General features: G+C 43.2%; 2 protein-coding genes across 3 annotated transcripts in view; one reads left to right on the top strand and one right to left on the bottom strand.

Moving 5' to 3' along the window:
- The window catches only part of Nptn (neuroplastin), a 79086-nt gene extending 70216 nt beyond the window's left edge, over positions 1 to 8870 (top strand). The window contains exons 7-9 of one of the 2 annotated variants that reach the window (XM_041679345.1): positions 6499 to 6520; positions 7292 to 7366; positions 7869 to 8870. In XM_041679345.1, coding sequence (XP_041535279.1) covers positions 6499 to 6520; positions 7292 to 7352 — 83 coding nt within the window. In that variant the 3' untranslated portion in view covers positions 7353 to 7366; positions 7869 to 8870. The remainder of the gene's footprint in view (positions 1 to 6498; positions 6521 to 7291; positions 7367 to 7868) is intronic. The other variant, XM_041679346.1, reaches the window with a different exon arrangement.
- A 73-nt stretch (positions 8871 to 8943) lies between these two features.
- Rec114 (REC114 meiotic recombination protein) overlaps positions 8944 to 18810 on the bottom strand; it is a 97194-nt gene continuing 87327 nt past the window's right edge. The window contains exons 4-6 of the mRNA XM_041679542.1: positions 15640 to 15837; positions 12302 to 12388; positions 8944 to 9102 (exon numbers count right to left, since the gene is read on the bottom strand). Coding sequence (XP_041535476.1) covers positions 8944 to 9102; positions 12302 to 12388; positions 15640 to 15837 — 444 coding nt within the window. The remainder of the gene's footprint in view (positions 9103 to 12301; positions 12389 to 15639; positions 15838 to 18810) is intronic.

The following is an 18810-nucleotide window of genomic DNA, read 5'->3' as shown; positions in this document are numbered from 1 at the left end:
GGTTGTCACATGATTACCTGGCATAGTCCCTGTAGGTAACTGTCCCAGCACAGTCTAGACTGTGTTCAGAAAGCCATTAGAAGAAGCCAGACTTTGTTCCTTTTGTTGGTCTCTTTGATAAGTCTTCAAGGCTTTCTTCTGGCTTTTCTGTTTTTGTCCCGTAGACAAGAATGGTAGGGAGGATGGAGCTTACTCTCTAGGTTTAAGAGAACTAAGTGCCAACTCCTTAGCCCTCACTTTAGGGCATGTCCCTCAGCTGGCCCTGAGTTACAGGAGGTATGATGGGAGTAGAACCTCCTCGACCATTATTAGAAAGCATAGGACCAGAGGTTTAACATTGTGCGATATGCTTAAAATTAGGAAAGCTTTGGGAAGGTCTTGCATATTTGCTTATAGATTTTTTCATTTCTAACCCTGTGAATAGAACAGCGAACTTGAAGCTTTTATCACTAGTATTTCAGATTCCTAAAAAAATCCCTCATTTTCACCCCTGTGGGCTGTAATATTATATCAACAAATAGAAATTGATTTGTCAACTTGCTATGACTACCCTTTGCCTGTCACTGACTAGAAGATGCACCCCAAGCATCTTGATTTCCCGGGGCAATGGTGGTAGAGGCTACTATCTGCACTTATGGTACAGTGTCCTCCCCCAAAGTTGATGAATCCATATTGCTAATCAGTAGGATTGCAGTGTGTTGTACTCTCTCCACAACATACCATACCTGTCAGTGGACACCCACGTGAGATCTTGTACTCCCTTGGAGAGAGTATAGCTTCAAAGACATAGCATGACTTTAGACTCTGAAAGGACATGTTTGAGAACAACAGCCACTTTTTCTTTCTTCTCAGCAGCTCTAAGTCTCTTGTCTGGACTAAGTAGAGTCTAAGTAGAATGAATACTGAGATTGGGAGGGGGTCTTTTGACATTCATCTCTGCAGGAAGACCTGGTGGGCTCCCCTCCTGATACACTTTTCATCAGTGAGCTGTATAGAAAAATGGGAGAGACTTGAGCTGGAAGCAGAGGGACCTTTGTCCAGTTCTTTGCAACAAAGAATATCTCTAGTTTCGATTTCTTGATTTTCATGTGTCCTCAATGCCTTTCTCCAATTTTTTTTTCCTTGTTAAATGTTAGGACTTCCAAGGTAGAGTGCTGTACCTGTATTCAGACCTGAGAATAATGGAGGGAGAAGGCTCTGTACCTTCCACAGTGTACAGCTCAGCTGTTTGGGAGTTAGATTTCATTCCTAAAAGGGGTCACCATCCCCTCAATGTTTCAAACATTGCTAATTAGGAGCCTAGGGACTTAGATTAGGTAAGTGTTAGAGCCCAAGACCTGGAGTTTCCTCAGCACTGGAAGGGGGTGGGATCCCCAAAAGACCAGAGAGAGCTGGGCAGTGGTGGCACACACCTTTAATCCCAGCACTCGAGAGGCAGAGGCAGGCAAATCTTTGTGAGTTCGAGGCCAGCCTGGTCTACAAGAGCTAGTTCCAGGACAGGCTCCAAAGCTACAGAGAAACCCTGTCTCGAAAAACCAAAAAAAAAAAAGACCAGAGAGTTAACTGAGATAAACACAATACTAGCTGTGCCAATGCCACCTTCTTCAATGAAAAGTTACCTAAGAAAAGGCAAAGGTAGGCTTCAGATCCTGATTTTTAAATTTAAGACAAGGATGGCTGCCATTTTCACAGTAGTTACACATCGGCTTAGCCTGTGCCCGTCAGAGATATAAGCCACTTGTGTTAATGTTTCTATCCCAGCATGTTTCAGATTAGATTTTAGAAATGGTTAGTGGTGGTTTTGCATGGAAGCAGCTAGCCTCTTAAGAGTCCTTTGGTGGTTAAGCTGAAGGGGAGGGTGTGGGGGCGGCAGAGCCAGTCTTCTGACCGGCTTTCTGGATGGAAAATAATAAGCTAAATTTCTATATATAGTGAATGAATTCTACATAAAACAGATGACTGCAGGGTAAGTGCAAAGTAAAACCTCCTTGCACTGGTCTCGGGAGAGTATTATCATGCAAGCAGCTTTTACTTCTTTGTTGTTGGATTGGGTGAAAATTTGGGATTCTGGAATGATTGCAGTGTTCACCATCTCTCTTTCCCGTCAGCCAGTATGGTCCAGGATCCATTTTCCATCTCCACTTCCTTGCCCCATTTCCAGCATTCTCAGATTTCTCCCTGCTCCATCTCCTCCTTCAGTTTTTGGCTTTTCTTCTGGGAGAGGGCTGTGTGTTGATACTGAATGATTTTTTCCTTATGTTGTAGCCTTTTCTTTGTTAAGTTTCTCCTCAGCTTCATCTCAATTCATGAGGATGACAGACTCACAGATATGCTTTCTTCCCATTTACTCCTCTCTAAATTTACTTGTAGATAACGTATATATTTTCAGTCTGCTGAGGATAAATGAAGCTCTAGCTGATACAAACTCAGAATGTTTCAGTGATGAAATCTTGCCTATAAATATGTCTGTTAGCCTATTTCTATGCCCCTAAGAAAACGTGAAGTTTTTGTAGGTCTGGTGTGCTTTTTCTTACCAAATAGGCAGTTTATTACCAGCATCTGTGGTTGATTTGAGCTTCAGTGAACTCTCTAAAAAGGAACTCGTGTATTTATATTTTCAGTGGTCTGTTGTTATGGTAACTTTCCTCCTGAAGTAGAAAAGCATTCAGTGAACAGTGCAACAATATAGATAAGAACACAGATATAGAATCTAATTAGAAAAGCATGTGTCCGTTTAGATTTCTCACACTGAAAATGTATATAGTTGAGGTTAACTGCTTTGAAAGCAGCTTTGATCCTTGTATCTTCTGAGTACGCAGATCATTTCACAGAGGAAATCACAGTCCTTTCTAGATCTTTTTGAGAACCAGTGCCACATAAGTTATCTCTTAGGTAGGTAATTTACGCATGCACTTTAAGTGTTTTTGGTAACAAGTCACTACTAGAGTCCAGTCAGCTTTACCTTTCATTGAGTACTCGGAGAGTGTGAAGTAGTGCACTCTTCCTTCTGTTATAGCTGGGCTCCTTCTTGGAGCCACGTTTGTTTTGGTCACTTCCTGACTCAGCTCAGGGTGCAGCTAGTATGCCCTCCCAGGATTCCTTCTACCCATTGGAGGAGAGAGTCTGGGGTGAACCTGTTCAGTCTTGGGGCCCTCACTTCTACTTAATATTTTGGTGCCCTCGCAGGCATTGCATTAAAGGAGTTGATTTAAGAAAGAAAATACAAGCATCAGAGAATCTTCTAGTTTTTCATACTGCGATAATTTTGTAAGTTGGTCAAAAGGACTCTTCTTGAAGTTACTGGTGGAGAAAGTACTAGCACGTTTGAGGGGCAGAGGAGGGAGAACACCATTTTGTAACTGTGATCTGAGTTCTTTTAGACATAATGAACTGAAGCATTGTTCTGATAGTCTAAAATCTATTAGTTGATCAAAGCTTTGGTAGCATATGGAACTTCACAGCAGGCCAGAGACGCTGGGAAAGAGATGACTTTTTAAAGTGACACCAGATAGGGTCAGTCACAGGTACCTTATGAGAAAATAGATGAAACATGGAAAATGATTCAAAGGACTACATCTCTCTTGGGTTTAGTGTTAACCTGCTGAGATCAGGTAAAATGTGAGTTTAGAAACCATAATAAATTCTAGCACTTGAGGCAGGAAGATTATGAGTTTGATGCCAGCCTAGGCTACATAGCAAGTCCTTTTGCTATGGGGATAGGGGGTTAGGGTGGCTGAGGCTGTAATTTACTTGATAGAGGGCTTGCCTGGCAGGGATGGTTCCAGCTTTGATCCACGGTAGTACATGCCTGAAAGCCCAGCACCTAGGAGGTTGAAGCAGGAGCCTAGGTTTAAGAGAACCCTCTTCCATGTAGGGAGTTAGGCCAGTGTGTGGGATATAAGATCCTATTACCCCACACCACAAAAAAAGGGAACACACACCCACCACCCACATTGAGGTGATTGAAGTGGCATAGGGGCTTTGACCAGAATCAACTCTTGGTTATTTTGAATCTAAACCATCACTTTATGTTGTTTAGTGGGTGCAATATGTTAATTACTGCACCTCAGAGTGCCCTCCCTAGATAATGAGGTGTGTGTCAGGGTGGGGGACCTTGAGGGCAGCCATAGAAGTGAGGGAAGCTCATGCAGACCAATCAGTATGTACACCACTCCATCAGGAGCTCCACACTCATCAGATGGATTCCAGAAGCATCTTGTTTCATCTCCCTCAGTCCTTTCCTCTCATCTAGTCAGTGGCCTTGAGTAATCCCCAGGTAGAGAGAACAGTCTTTGTTTTAGGTGGCTTTGACCTGAGGGTTTGGGGGTATGTTGATATTTGTCGGTTACTGTGACTTCTTTTTTTTCCCCCTTCAATTGCATCAAACCCTTAAAACATGGTGGTAAGTGAGCGATATGCATGCTTTTGGAGTTTGTTTAATCTCCGCTTCAGTCTATACAATGCACAGTTCATAACGTTAACACTTTTCTTCAAGTTTACTTCATTCACTTTCACAACTAATTTGGATTTTTAGTTTGCTGTTTAGTCCTCATTTACTTTATTTTGTGCCTTTCTCTGTAGCTCTGTTCTCTCCTGACCTTCCTGTGGAGGTCAAGTTGTTCTTTTGTCTGGCCTGTATGGGAGAGTGATGCTGCAGGTAGTGGCTCAGCACAGGACCGCGTGTGTGGGGGCATGTCCTCTTCTTTGTGGTGTCCAAGTGGATTTGGGAATGAAAAGGGTCCCTAGGATTTAGACACAGTGTGACTCACAGCTGCTCCCACTGTCAGGCATGGCAGCTACACCAGAGACACTGATGCTCACATACTCACATGCAAACCCTTGCATGTGGCCAGCTTGTTAGGTTCGAAAGTGACAATTAGACACCAGGGTACACTCCCGCGCCAAAAGAAAGGACTGTGGTGTGAAGTGCGCTTGAGTTGTTTAGTGTTCTGCTAGGAAAAGACTGTCCTTGCTATTGTGATTTCCCTCTCTCCTGTTTCTTAAAGTTGGGAGTAGATTTGGCTGTCTTGCATTAGAATTTTGTATTTTGGGGTGCACACTAACATTAATCTGTTTGTTCCTGTCTTTCCTTTAAATTCCCAAGGTGCTTAGCTTCTAGCATGTTATCTGGCCTTCCCTGGGTGGTGCTGAGCAGTAGGCTGTGGAGAGGGAGGGTTCAGACTGGGCTTGTGTGTCTTAGTACCTGGTATGTCCTTGTATCTTTCCACTGCATACACAGCAAACAGATGTCTTGGGTGTCCTGAGTCCTAGTTTGTTCTCTGTACCTGTTTTAATAGCACTTGTTAGTCGTGACTCATGTGGACACTGGTATGTTGCTAGCCTATTGTTTTGCTGATGAGTCATTGGTTTGTGGTTAGTTTATTTATTTATTTATTTATTTTAAACCTGTTTTGCTCCAGTCACTGTGTGCTGGCGGTGGCTTTGCCTCTCCGTTGCCTGAAAGGAACAGGTGGAGCAATGTCTCTGACAGACATTACTCCTGACATGTGCTCCTGCAGATGCCTACACCAAGATTGTAATATCCATAACTGCTTCATGTGCACCAAGCCCCCTTGTAGAATCCTGCTGAGTTTTTCTAGATGCCTTCAGGGAAAGCACCCAACTGTTTGTTGTACAGAGGGTGCTTACTTGGGTTTTTAAATAACATTTTCTCAATGTATGCATATCTACTAAGAGAAGACCAAGTTGTCAGAATTATGAAGTGTTAATAATAAGGCTTCTAAATACAAATAACAAAAACTTAAATTAAAAAGTATCTCATGACTTTTCTTGTTTTGGCCAGGGCACAGTAGTGAACCCATCTTTTTGTGTAGATTTTTAGAGGGTGTCACTGTTCAGTTCTCTCTATATGTCACAGAACATCCTCTGCTTCTCATATGTCTCTTGCTGGCCCAGTTGAGAATGGGTAGCCAAAGATTAGGTTGAACTATTATGGCTTCATCTTCCTCAGTCTCATGCTTCAGATCAGTGACCTTATAAAGATTGTAAAACAGCAGAAAAAAACAGTGCCCTCTGGGAAACATCTGAGGATGTGTGACTAAATGTATAGATTATCCACATCCATTTACATTGAAGAACTGCATACATTCTCCACAAGAAAACAAACAGCAGGATTTTACAACTGAAATGTTGGTTTGTCTTCTCATCTATTTATGAGTGAACCACTGGAACTTGGGGACAAGATGAGTACAATGATATTGCAGCCTATCTGTCCGCTACAGTTGCAGTTTTTCATGACGAGCATTCAAAGTGTTAACTAAAACCATTGAAAGAACATATCTGCCATTAAAACTGAACCTAGAAGTAACTTCATGAGTGTTTCGCACCTCCAGATGGAATGGCCTTTAATAAATGCTATGAATAGCCATGTTTGCCACTTGCAGTTTACTGTCCTGTTCATTCTATGCAGACTCTAATGGTTTTCTCCTTTCTTCTCTTATATCTCATGGATTATTAAAAACTGAACACTTCATATAGATGATGAACCAGCCGGGCCAATGTGAGTACTTCATTGGATATGCTTTTATAGTTTGATTGTGTTGTGTTTACAGTTTACTCAAAAGGAATACTAAAGATTGTAAGAAAATGCAATTCCCTTACAATGAAAGTTTCAGTGTACACATTTTAGGTCTGACATAATTCTTACTGGTGACCTTTGGCTCCTAGGCCAGGTCTTGTTTTCAGCCATACAAGTGAATAGTATACAAAAGGAGTTGAAAAAGTTTATGTATTCAACATGCTTAAACCGATAATATAGAAGTAAGCAGTATAACCAAGTCAACTTCACACTGGACAGTAGAATTAGATAAACTACGGTCTAGTTACATTAATAATTGCTGACAAGAGAGATGGAGCTGTAGCATAGAATGAGTCCAAGGCTACCAGGCTTTCCTAGAGTTTAGAGATTACAAGAAGCCCAAAGGGCAGTTGATGGGTTAATGGCCAAAGGGCTCAGCATGGCTAGTTGCTGGTCATCTGTTTTCATTTAAGAAATTAAGTTTTCAAAGGAGTCAGTCAGTTTCAGTTTTCTAAGTAACTATAGATTAGAAATCTAAGAGAAAAGTTACCTGTGTGTTGTCTGCCTTGGGAGTCTGAAGGATCTATTATTCACTGAAAGTAGGAGGTAAGGAATGTTGTTATGCACAAATTAGAAGTAGAGTTTGCTGATACACCAGGGATGGAAGGAAGTGAAGAGTCTCAGTTTCCATGTGTTGCATTTTTCAAACAATATGACTAGTTGAACTCACACAGTGCAATTTTTCCTCCAAAGGAAAACCAACTCTACCAACAATCACAAAGATAAAAACTTGCGCCAGAGAAACACAAATTAAGCACTACTTATAATGTAAGTATGGACTTCTTTAGAGATTTAAATGTTCTATTCAAATGAACTGTGCCTTTGCTCAGCTTGCTACGAATTCTTCAATAGTTGGTGTTATATGGTAAGACCTTATTGTTAATTTCAGAATAGCTGACACTGATGGAGCAAGTTCTTTCTGTTCACTTCAGTGTATAGAAAGAAATGTATTTCAGCTCTGTTGACCCACATATTTATATATTGGGTTCATTTCACAATAAATACCTTGCATTGCAGTCTACGTACATATTTTTAAAAAGAAATAGTTACATTCGAAGGTAGATTATCCCCAAAGCCCAGTTAGTACCACACGTGATCTCTGCTGAAGCTAAGACAGAAATGGTGGCCATAATGCAGCATGCTTACACACATGGAGATCAGAATTTCATACCACATCCCTGAGCATGCTGTTTGAACGAGAGCTTTATTTGACATAGCTGTGAGTGACAGTGCATATTCTCTTAATGTTCAAATGTTTCTCTCTCTACAGCTCTTTAGGTTTCTGAAAACGGTGGCAACATGACCTGCTAAATTTTCTGCTTGGACCTCTTTGGTCTCTCCCTTTCAAGTGAGCAACACCACAATGACCGTCTAAAAGCATGCCTTATTTAGCCTCTCCTATAAGGGTGACCTAGCCAGGTACATTTTAAACAATGCTTCAGTGTAGAAGGTGTAAACTATTTTGGGCTTGATGTGCTGTGAATGTTGCTTTCCCTCCCTTTGTTAAAATATTTAAATAGAAGTGGAAAGGTCCTCTGAGGATCATGCATGCACCATTTTTTACTTATGCAGCTGTTAAATTGGCAAAGCTCTTAAATGCACTGCTGCCATCTAGTGATCATTTTGTAAAGTACAGCAAAACCTACAGATATATACAGTATATAAATATATATATATATATTTATATTTTTGGGGTGGGAAAAATCCAAAATAAAGTAAACGCTTGTTTCATTTTTAAGCTGCTGATACTCATTCCTTATTGTCTGTCAGATGAGGAAGCTGCAGTTCTGGTAATAAAGATGAGGGTGTAAACTTAAGTCTGTCACTCTAAGGGCTTACCCTATAACTTTTAAGAACCTGGAACAGTCCATTGAATGGCTATAATGAATTGCAGTATATATGTATGATTGCTTTCTAAGTGACTATTTTTCTTTTGTCAAATCATGTAAATTCTGAAATCTTTTGCACTGATGTGTTGAACCTTATTCTTGTACATTCGATCAAGGCAACTTTTATAATTTCCCTTTTGTTTTCAATGACCCTGAAATGTTAATAGCATGGTGATATTCTATGCAACTCTAGTTATACTTTTGGTTTGACACTGTATTTTTCACATTGGTTTAATGATTGATGATAGATTTTATAACCTGACTGGGTTCTCATGCGGTACTAACTGTAGATGCATGTACTTGTGTTCTGTATATTGAAGTGCAATGGTGTACAAAAAAAGTGGACTCACCTGTTTTTAACAATAAAACATTGATAAAAGGTGCTTGGATTAATACTCTTTATTCTTCAAATACCTTCAGTTCCTTAATTGCATATATGTGCAGGGCTTTAGTTTCTCAACTCTGTGTGATCTTTCTAAGTTCCTTTTCCACCTCTTCCACAAATGCTGGAAAGTTTTGATCCATGAGGCATAAGCGTAGAAAGGGACCCAACTCTTCTGCTCCCCATGAAGATTGTTCATAGACTTGGGGCAGCTTCTCCGATGCCAGAATAGTCTGCAGGGGTGCCAAAAGAGGGTGGGGTTGACTGTAGGCGGGAACACCATCCCAGATAACATAACACAGGGAAACAAGGCAAAATACATAAAAAACTAAAATGTTACTGGCTTTACAAAAGTACTTTTCTACACTTAGGTTTTACAATTTTGTGTTTGTTATTTTATCTCTGCTTCTCATCTTGCCCTAGGAGCGCTGGGATTTGAGAATTCCCTGGACTGAATTTGGATTATCAGGCTTGCCTGGCAACTCACTAAGCCATCTTGCTGGCCCTGTGAGTTTGTTTTTAATTTTAGCCTTTCTAACAAACATGCAGGGCTGTATCATTATGGTTTTAATTTGCTTTTCCCTGGTCAGAAGTAATACTGAGCATCAATTCATGTGCTTATTGGACATTCATATGGCTTTGGGTAACATGCAGCATTTAAAAATCAATTAAGGAGTTGGGGAAATGAGCTCAGTTGGTAAGGTGCCAAAATCCATGTGAAGAAAAAGTAGTGTGGTATACTTGCAGTCCTGGCACTGGAATTGATTGTAAGGCTTTTTGTTTAAGAGGTCTCAAGTAGCACAGAGTGGTCTCAAACCCCTTATGTTGCCAAGGGTGATCTCGAACTCCTGGTCCTCCTGCTTCTATCTCTTGAGTACTGGGGTTACAGGCATATGGATAGAACCCAGCGCATCACCAACCCTGAAAACCAATACATAAATTACCAGCATTTAAATATTAGAGTTCAAACTGAAGTCTGACTCTGCTTGACAATTTGAAAGATGTGTTCTCTCTTGATCAAAATGGAGTCAGTGAGTCCTAGCTCTGTCGCGATCCTCTTACTTTCGGTTCTTTGGCTCCTGTGTCTTGCAGATTGCTCACACTAATGCTGTCAGGTAGACAATCCCTGTCAGAAAGCTAGCTCCCTTTCTGTGAGTATATTGCATGGTATAGTGCCTGTGTGCAAGATTATTTCTCTAAACAACATGTATCGATAATAGAAAATTATTACCTTTCTAAACTTAAATTAGGTTTGCAGAGTCTGCCTAAAGAAATTAAAGAGAAAACCAAAATATGCCATCCTGTTCTAAATTGAGAGCCACTGTTAACATGCAGCAGTGTATATACTTTCAAATTTAGTATTTTAAAAAAATGGAATAATGATATTTCATAGCTTTAAGGAAAAAAATCAATGTGTTGTGAATATTTCTTCATGCCAATCACAGGGCTTGCTATTAATTCCATTTACTTGTTGTTAGGGAGGTTGCCATGACATACACATGGAGGTCAAAAGACAGTTTGCTGGGTTCAGGTCTTTTCTTATACCTCATGGGTCCCAGGAATCAAAATGAGGTCACCAGGCTTAGAGACAAAACACCTTTAGCCACTGAGCCACTTGCTGGCCCTGGTCAGAGTTCTTTTTTTTTTTTTTTTAATTTATTTATTATGTATACAATATTCTGCCTGTGTGTATCCCTGCAGGCCAGAAGAGGGCACCAGACCCCATTATAGATGGTTGTGAGCCACCATGTTGTTGCTGGGAATTGAACTCAGGACCTTTGGAAGAGCAGGCAATGCTCTTAACCTCTGAGCCATCTCTCCAGCCCCCCTGATCAGAATTCTTATATGTGTAGTAATAGGTCACGTTAACCACTTAGGATGGTGAGCATTTATGTTGATGCCATTCTTAATTGTAAATAGTATTATGATAAACGTTCTGTACCCATTTGTATAGCTGAAGTGCAGTTCTCAGAAAGTAGAATACTAAACTTGGTTTATATTAACTGGCTTCCGAGAAGTTTGTCCAGCTTTGTATTCACAGGATGACCTGCCCAAAAGGTCAGAGCAAACTTGTGCTGTTCCTGGTCTTGCTAATGTTGTGTAAGCCAGCTGCTGGGTCACTACTGACACCATTGACAGCCGCGTTCCTTTCTTTTAAAAGCGTAGCACCTTACCCTGATCGGTCACTCCACTCCGCAGAACAAAGAAAACAAAAGTCTGCCTACTATTGGGCAGAGTTTTTTTACTCTTTTACAGTTTCTGGGTCATTAAGGACAAGAATCTTGTCTTATTTTTCCTGTGGGTGCAGGTTGAGGACTGAACCCAGGCTCTCATACATGATAAGCATTTGCTTTCCTGCTGCCTTCTCTCGAGTTCTTTATCTGTAACTGTCCTTCCCCAACCACATACACAAGCCTCTATTTTCTTTATGTACCACTATTTACACAGTTTAATAGATGCTTTTTAAATGAAAAGACTCCTCATCATTCTTAATTATTGACGAATATGCTGGGTCTGTGGAAAGCATGAGCTCGCACAGCCCTTGCCTGGTATAGCCAGGATATAGTGAAACAAAATCCTCAGGGGACAGCCAACAGCTACAAATGTGAATGCAGTACACATGGCCAGGAGCTGTCTGCAAGATCTAAGCGGTGACGTGACTGAGAAAGTCAGCAGGCCTGAGATTCTGAAGGGCTGAGTAGGCTCCCTGGGCTCAGGCAGATTTACCAAGCTCATTGCGTAGCCAGTAAAACTTGTTTATGAGCTGTGGCATGGTCCACGGATTTAAAGAATCGGTAGGAGATGTGGATCTGTAGGCATGGGCAGCTCATATACCGGGTTTTATCCTCCTGTGTCCTTGGTACTGAGGTGTTCATGTTAAATGTTCTGGAAATGGTTCCAGGGCCATCTTTACGAGAGCCCATGTTCAGAAAAACAGCAATAGGGATTTTTTTTTTTTAATGCCTTCCTCTTACTTTCTAACACTCCTCGGCTGAGACTCAGCACTGAAAGTTGGCTCTGTAGGAATTATATAGTCCAGATTTGGCTTGGTATTTGTTTTACAATCATTCACAATCTTAATTCCAAATGAAGATTGATTTATCCTTTTGGGGAGGTGGTGATTTAAGATCTTTATAGCACAGTAAACCAGTCTCCTTCACTTCTGCAGGTAGGCAGGCAGGCAGGCAGGCTGGGAGGCAGGCAGGCAGGCAGGCAGGCTGGGAGGCAGGCAGGCAGGCAGGCAGGCAGGCTGGGAGGCAGGCAGTCTACACGTGCCATCCTGTGTGAGGGCAGGGTAAATGGTAGTAACCTGTCCCCTTACCTTCTATTTAATAACACTTTAGGTTTCTTTTCTATAGCAAGAGAAAGAATTGACAGATACAAACTCTTGTGGATTACCATTTTTAGGGACAAAACCCAGCACAGAAATACCTGAGCTAGATGCATCACTGAAGTCCTTCCCTCCAGAGCGCCAGTGTCAGCTGCCACACACACCTGCTGCTCGAGATTCAGATAGGGCTGCAGAGAAACATGCAGTTAGAGGAGGGATGAGAGATTCACTTACTGGTGGTGTACTCTTGAGTCCTCAGCTCCAAGGGTTTGGGGACAGACAAACATATGAAGAGACATAGCTGTTACTCACACCGGGGAAGACAGTCCTGGTGAGGCCTTACTTGTTCCACCACAGCACAGAGACCTAACACTATCTAGCTAGTGGTCTCGGGCTGATGGGCAGCTAGGGCCTTGTTAGCGACCATAGTGTACTTCTGTCCAGAAGACCCATGCATAACTAAGGACTGTCACCCAAGGAAGCAGGAGTACAGTGTGTGTATGGAACCCCTCAGGTTCACAAGAATCACAGAAATGCAAAACAGGGAAACCCTGTCTACGCTGAGACAACATTTTATTTAATAAAAGTACATTTTAAGAATCTTCTTCTGAACATTGTGCAGTTTTGACTTTTTTCATTAAATAAAATTCCTTAGATAGTTCTAGCAACTGTTTGTTTCTACTTTATCCCAGGCACTGAGTGACACAGGATGGGTATTAGATGAACAGGACAGAGGTCCCATCCTTTAGAACTCCAGCTTGGTAAGAGCTAAGCAGAATTGTGCTAAGCCGGGCTGTCAGCTTTGCCCAGGAGTTTAGCACATCCACGGGCCTGGCCATGCTCTGGGAACCTGTAGCCACATTGCTGATCTTGAGGACAAGAGTGTTCCTGCGGTGGGTGGGAACTGAGGATGTAATAGAGAAAGAAAAGAAGTTCTCTGAGGGTGCTTCTTGTCCATCAGAAACGTCTGCTAGAAGCAGAGGTTGGTCAGCCTGCCTTCTGTCCTGTGTGGAAGCTGACTTGCCAGTCCGTTACAAAAGATCAGACTTGGAAGGACCCCGCCCTTCCACAAGTAGGGCTGAACATACAGTAAGAACTAGTAGATACCAAAATCAAAATGAGAAAAGGCCAGGGCGGTGTGGGATGTGGGCTGGGAATGGAATGGGACTGTAGAGTCAGCAGCCCTTAGATGAGCTTGGTTCACATGTCCTTTCTACAGTTTCTTGATGCTCAGTAACCTTCCCTCTCTGCTGTCACTGCTTTCCTGGGACACCAATCATTTCAGCTCACACGGTGCTGCCCCAGTGAGAAAGCGGTCAGCCAAAATACCATCCTCTGACACTGAACAGCTGCTGAGGGTGGCCAGATTCCCGAGTGTGGTGGACTCTTGACTCAGGTGGCCACCTCACCAGCAGAGGAGAGGCTTGGTTCACATAGTAACAGACTTCATCCTCTCTGTGCTCACTAAGAGACAAGGTCATATGAACTTCATACCACCCTCCTCCTGCCTGCCCCTGCTTCCAGCCCAACTCTTTCCTATGGTGGAGTGGGTTGCCTCAAGAGCCTTTGGGTTGAGAAACACCTGGTGAGGCCACAATTAACAAAATTACAAGGCTGAGGAAAAGTAAAAACTAAAACATAAGCCAAGAAATGAGTCAAGAACTTTAAATAGAAAAGAATAGAATTATCCCTATCTGCAAAGAAGGGAACAACTACTTTAGACTAAAAAGACACGGTATTGGTAGATGATATGATCCACCTAAATGCAGTGGTGATCTGAACTTGGCCATGCCTCAACTTTTAAGGTAGACTAAGCATTTATGTAGATTTGCATGCCAGAAGTTGCAGGTCAACTTGAGAAGTGTTTGGTCTAGGCTGTGCTCGCGCTCAGTGGCTTTGCCTTGCCTTCTTTGCTGCTTCAGTGTCTGCTGTTCCTTCTGGGTTCTGGTGGCTCTGACCTTTGCTCACTGGCAGGAAGAGCAGAGCTGAGAAGGGAGCTGTGCTGGCAGCAGTGTTGTGATGGACAGTGTGGGTTTTGTTTTGTTTACCAAGAACTGTTCAGTGCTGCCAGCATTTCTCGTTCCCCACGGCACAGAGGACGTTCATGGCTTGCATGAGATCACACAGCTACCACAAAACCTGGCTAGAACTCTAACCCAGATCTGTTCAGATACCAACCAGAGCTTATGACCTTTGCATAACATCAGGATGTTTCAACTATCCAGAACACCAAATTATAGATGAGATGAGTCCCTGAAAATAGACTCAGCACTTTCACCACCTTGACAGTCTGGGACCAGCCTTTAAAGTCGGCACACTGGTGCCTTCATCTGCTGCTCAGCTCACAGCCACAGTCTGCACGTGTTCCCACATGGTACAGCCATAAGTGGCCGGACACAGGCAGCACACGCTGGACCACAGCAGTGACCTTCAAGTGCCCGACACCACAGCACTCTCAGCTCACTCCCAGCTATTTAGAATCTTCAGGCACTGTGCATTGGTCACCCTGGAGATACCGGTTCAGTCAGCAACACCTAACTTACACGTGTTAACACATTCTGTCATTTGTTCATAAAGGATAAATCACATTGACTTAAGCTCACAAACGTCTTTTGGGTCAGGAAGGCCTGACACCTGTGTGGTAGACACAAGTTTTCCAAGATTCTAACTTTAACTTGGGTTTTAGGCCCAGCACACTGGCACAACCCTGTGGATCACAGGAAGAAGGGCAGATCCTAAAACCAAAACCATGACCTTCTGTTACTGGCAGAAGTAGTGTCCATTGTTATCAGGGGTGAAAGGCCTAGCTTCCTTTTGAAATGCTCCCTGGGAGCTGCCCTGCTGTGGGGTGCCCCTGCTGTGGGGTGCCCCTGCTGTGGGGTGCCCATGGCTCTGGAGGGCATGGGATGTGAAGGCAGAGGTAGTCTGGCTGCCAGTGGCAAGTGTCTCGTTGAGGTGCCTTTCAGAAACAACCAGCACTTGCCCAGTGTGGGCCCTTCTTACCCAGCATGCTTTGTGAAGGAAGGGGGTAGAAGCTGACAGTGGTGTCAGGAGCCTGACTCAAGCCATTTGGTCCGACCAAAACAGACAGTAAAAGTGGTAGATAATGTTCTACTGTGATGAAAATGGTTTTGACCTTGAGGGCCCCAAGGAGGGCTTTGAGAACCCCTGTTCTGTGATCACACTGGAATACAGCTAGGGCTCCCTGTTTTAGGTCTCCGTGTTTAAGCAACTAATTTGAAAGTATGAACCTTGAATTTAAAAGATCACGCAACATTAGATATTTTTAAACAATTATTTGTGTGTGTGCACGCACACTCCAGCCTATATGAATAAGGAGACTAGGAGAGCATACTGGATCACTGGAGCTGGTGTTAGAGGTGACTGAGTGACCTGGGGGTCCTGACACCGTGCATTACTTCATCAAGTTAGCACTCACCCCCTGCTGCAGTGGGTCCTTCCCTTGGCTTTCGCCTGCCCCCAGTGGGCCTGGGCTCTGCTGAAGCTGCTGGACCATGCTGTCAGGTGCCTGAACGGTGACATACTGGGCCAGGGTCTGCACACAGTTGCAGCAGCGCTCCAGCGCCTCTTCCTGCGACTCTCCACTGAACTGCACACGAAACATGCGGCTCTTGCTCTGTGGAAAATCAAATGCCATCACTGAGTATTGTCTGCTGTGGGGTAAACACTCCCAGTAAATGCTCTCTTGCTTGTTGGAGCAAGTACAGAGAATCCAGAACTTGTTCCTATACCTTTTTAGAAGCCTTTCTTCATGCTGGAATGCATTTCCCTCAGGCAACTGACACTAGCAAACTCAATAGTCACTCTACTGACTGAGTGGTAGGCCGGTGTTTTATCTTGCTTTCAATACAGATTTTACATCTGATATTTTTAAATTTTTAGGTTAGTGCACAAAATAGTAAGTTTCACAGCATCTAATTCCTTAAATAGAAATATCTGAAAACAATATACGACAGCTCTGGCTCAACAAAATGTTTCTGAATGGAAAGGGAAGAGCAGGCAGGGCTGGCGATGGCTCTGTGAGTGGCGTGCATGCTGTGCAAACCCGAGGAGCTACACTGGATCCCAGCACTATGTCAGAGCCAGTCCCCGCAGTTCTGCCTGCAATCCCTGCCCTGCTGAGTGGAGGCTGAATGCTCCCAGGGTCTCGGCGGCCAGACAGCCTAACTGAAATTGTAAACTCTGAGTTCAGTGAGAACCTGCCTCAAAAAAATAAGGTGGAGGGACTGAGAAGACTGAGCGCTGACCTCAGTGAACATCCTATATACATGAATGCTTATGCAGGAGGGACAGGAAAGGAAGCTGACTGTCATTAAATGAGGTAGTGAGCATGAACATCCAGGGAGTAGGGCACAGGCAGAAGCTCAAAGCTTGTGCACCTCATTAATAATCTCTAGTGCCCTTTATCCTTAGGACACCTGACCACTACATAAGTCACACAGGGAAATGCCTTACATCCCCCGAGTTATAGCCTCAGGCAAACTGACACGCGGGACAAACCACAAACAAATGAACAAATCCCCCACTCCCAAACCTAGATGGGGCAGTTCATCAGAGTTACTTCACGGTAAGCTCAAGAACAGTAGTAACATAAAACCATCAGCAACAGTTTCCTTCTCTGGGCTAGAACTCTGTCTAGATGAGTCTACATACATGACATTCCCAACAGCACGGAAAAGAACGGCCTTTTCACTATATGTAAATATGTAAACCACATGTTAGTGTGAAAACATTTCTGACCTCAGCAAAATTCTAAAAGTTCCTGTAAGCAACTTGTTGCTTTCCCCAGATCAATTCATTCTGTTTAAATAAAACTTATCAAAACAGCCGAAGTCTTGGCCTCTCAGGAGTGTGCAGCCCCCCCGCCCCCCACCAGCTTCTCTCCATATTTCCATCCACTCTACTCTCTGAGTGCGAGTTAACCGCCATCACTCACATGGACAGCCCTATGTATCTGGGTCCGTTAGGAGACGTCGCAGAGCTCTCCTATATAGTACACAACACATAGATTGTATTTCGTGCATATTTTAAGCTACAGTGCTGTAGCCTAATTTTCTATTCAATGGGTGTATAAAAATAGAAGTATAGCTCATTACTTCTAAAAGCTGAAGCATATCCCTTTATTTAACTGGCCTCCTACTGACAGATATTCAGGTTACCGCAGCCTTTCCCCCTCACAAACCACAGACAGCGCTTTATAAACCCTGAAAGCATCTCTACTAGAAATGGCTCAGTGCAGACTTGCCTGTGTGCCCATTCCCGTCCATCCCGGCGCTGCCGTGCTTATTCATTTTCATTGCATACGAGGTAAACAGATCTTCTGACATGCATTTCTCTGGTTATAACTGAGCTTGAAGATTTTTCTTAAGCTACATACCTAGTTAATTTGTATTTTTCTTGTGTGTGTGTGTATTGCTGCCTTTAGCCTTTGAGTCTTGAGGTAAATAATTCCCAGATTATCAGGTTATTAGCAGTGGCTTTCCGCGAGGAAAGGAAATGGTGTGTGAGCCACTGGGTTTCTCACTTGGTTGTTTTGGACTCCTCCTACTCCAGGTGCTGTAGGAAGATATCTGTGCGTTCCTTTACCCTTAAGAGTCACGGGCACCAAAACCCAGAACTGTTACATCAAGTGAACAGGTACAAACCCTCCAGCAGTTGTGTCTGGGTGGAGCACGTGCAGGAACCAGTTTAGACAGTTAGGGCTTCCTTGGAGGAAAGGCCTCCGATGTCTGTGGCTGCCTTTCCCACCTATGAAATCCTCCAGAGGAATCCAAAGTTAACTGTCTGGAGCCAGAAACGCACCTTAGTGTGTGCAAACTCAAGCCAAAAGCAGCATACACCCGGGAGACCAGAAAGATGGTCTTCATCTTCTGTCCTCGGTGCCACTGGGCCAACCAAAAGGTGTGCTAGGACAAAACTCTTGACATGTATCTTCATGGTCACAGTTGAAAGGAAGATCTTACTAGGGACAAAAGGTTTTTAAAAAAGTTTATTTGTATGCATACATCTGCATGCATACATACGTGTGTGTGTGTGTGTGTGTGTGTGTGTGTGTGTGTGCGCGCACACACACAGAGGCCCAAAGAGAGTGTCAGATCTGGAGCTGTAGTCACAGACAGTTGTGAGTGAGTGGCCTGGTGTGGGTTCTGGGAACAGAACTCTACCCTCTGCAGGAGCAGTAAGTTCTCCTGTCGGCTGAGCCATCTCAACTCCAAGGAAAACATTTTAGTTAGCAAACTGCAAAGACAGTCTCTGCTGTCAGTCATCCAAGGAATTAAAATATATATATTTATGTGTATATACATATACACACATGCACATATACATTATTTTTTCCTTTGAGACAGGGTTTCTCTGTGTAGATTTGGAGCCTGTCCTGGAACTAGCTCTTATAGACCAGGCTGGCCTCAAACTCACAGAGATCCGCCTGCCTCTACCTCCCCAGTGCTGGGATTAAAGGCGTGCGCCACCACCGCCTAGCCTTGGAATTGCAATATTTTAAGAAGTGGTTCTGATGTCAAGTAGAACATTTCAAGTTAGGTAATGTACAGGAAACTCCACTTTCCACAGACCTCTTGAGGACAGAGGA

Source organism: Microtus oregoni, unplaced genomic scaffold (assembly GCF_018167655.1).
Source record: "Microtus oregoni isolate MIOR12 unplaced genomic scaffold, Mior012 000032F_ref0000030, whole genome shotgun sequence".
In the NCBI taxonomy this organism is placed as follows: Eukaryota; Metazoa; Chordata; class Mammalia; order Rodentia; family Cricetidae; genus Microtus; species Microtus oregoni.
Note: the sequence above shows the minus strand (reverse complement) of the source record. Positions and strands in the feature narration are given on the sequence as shown.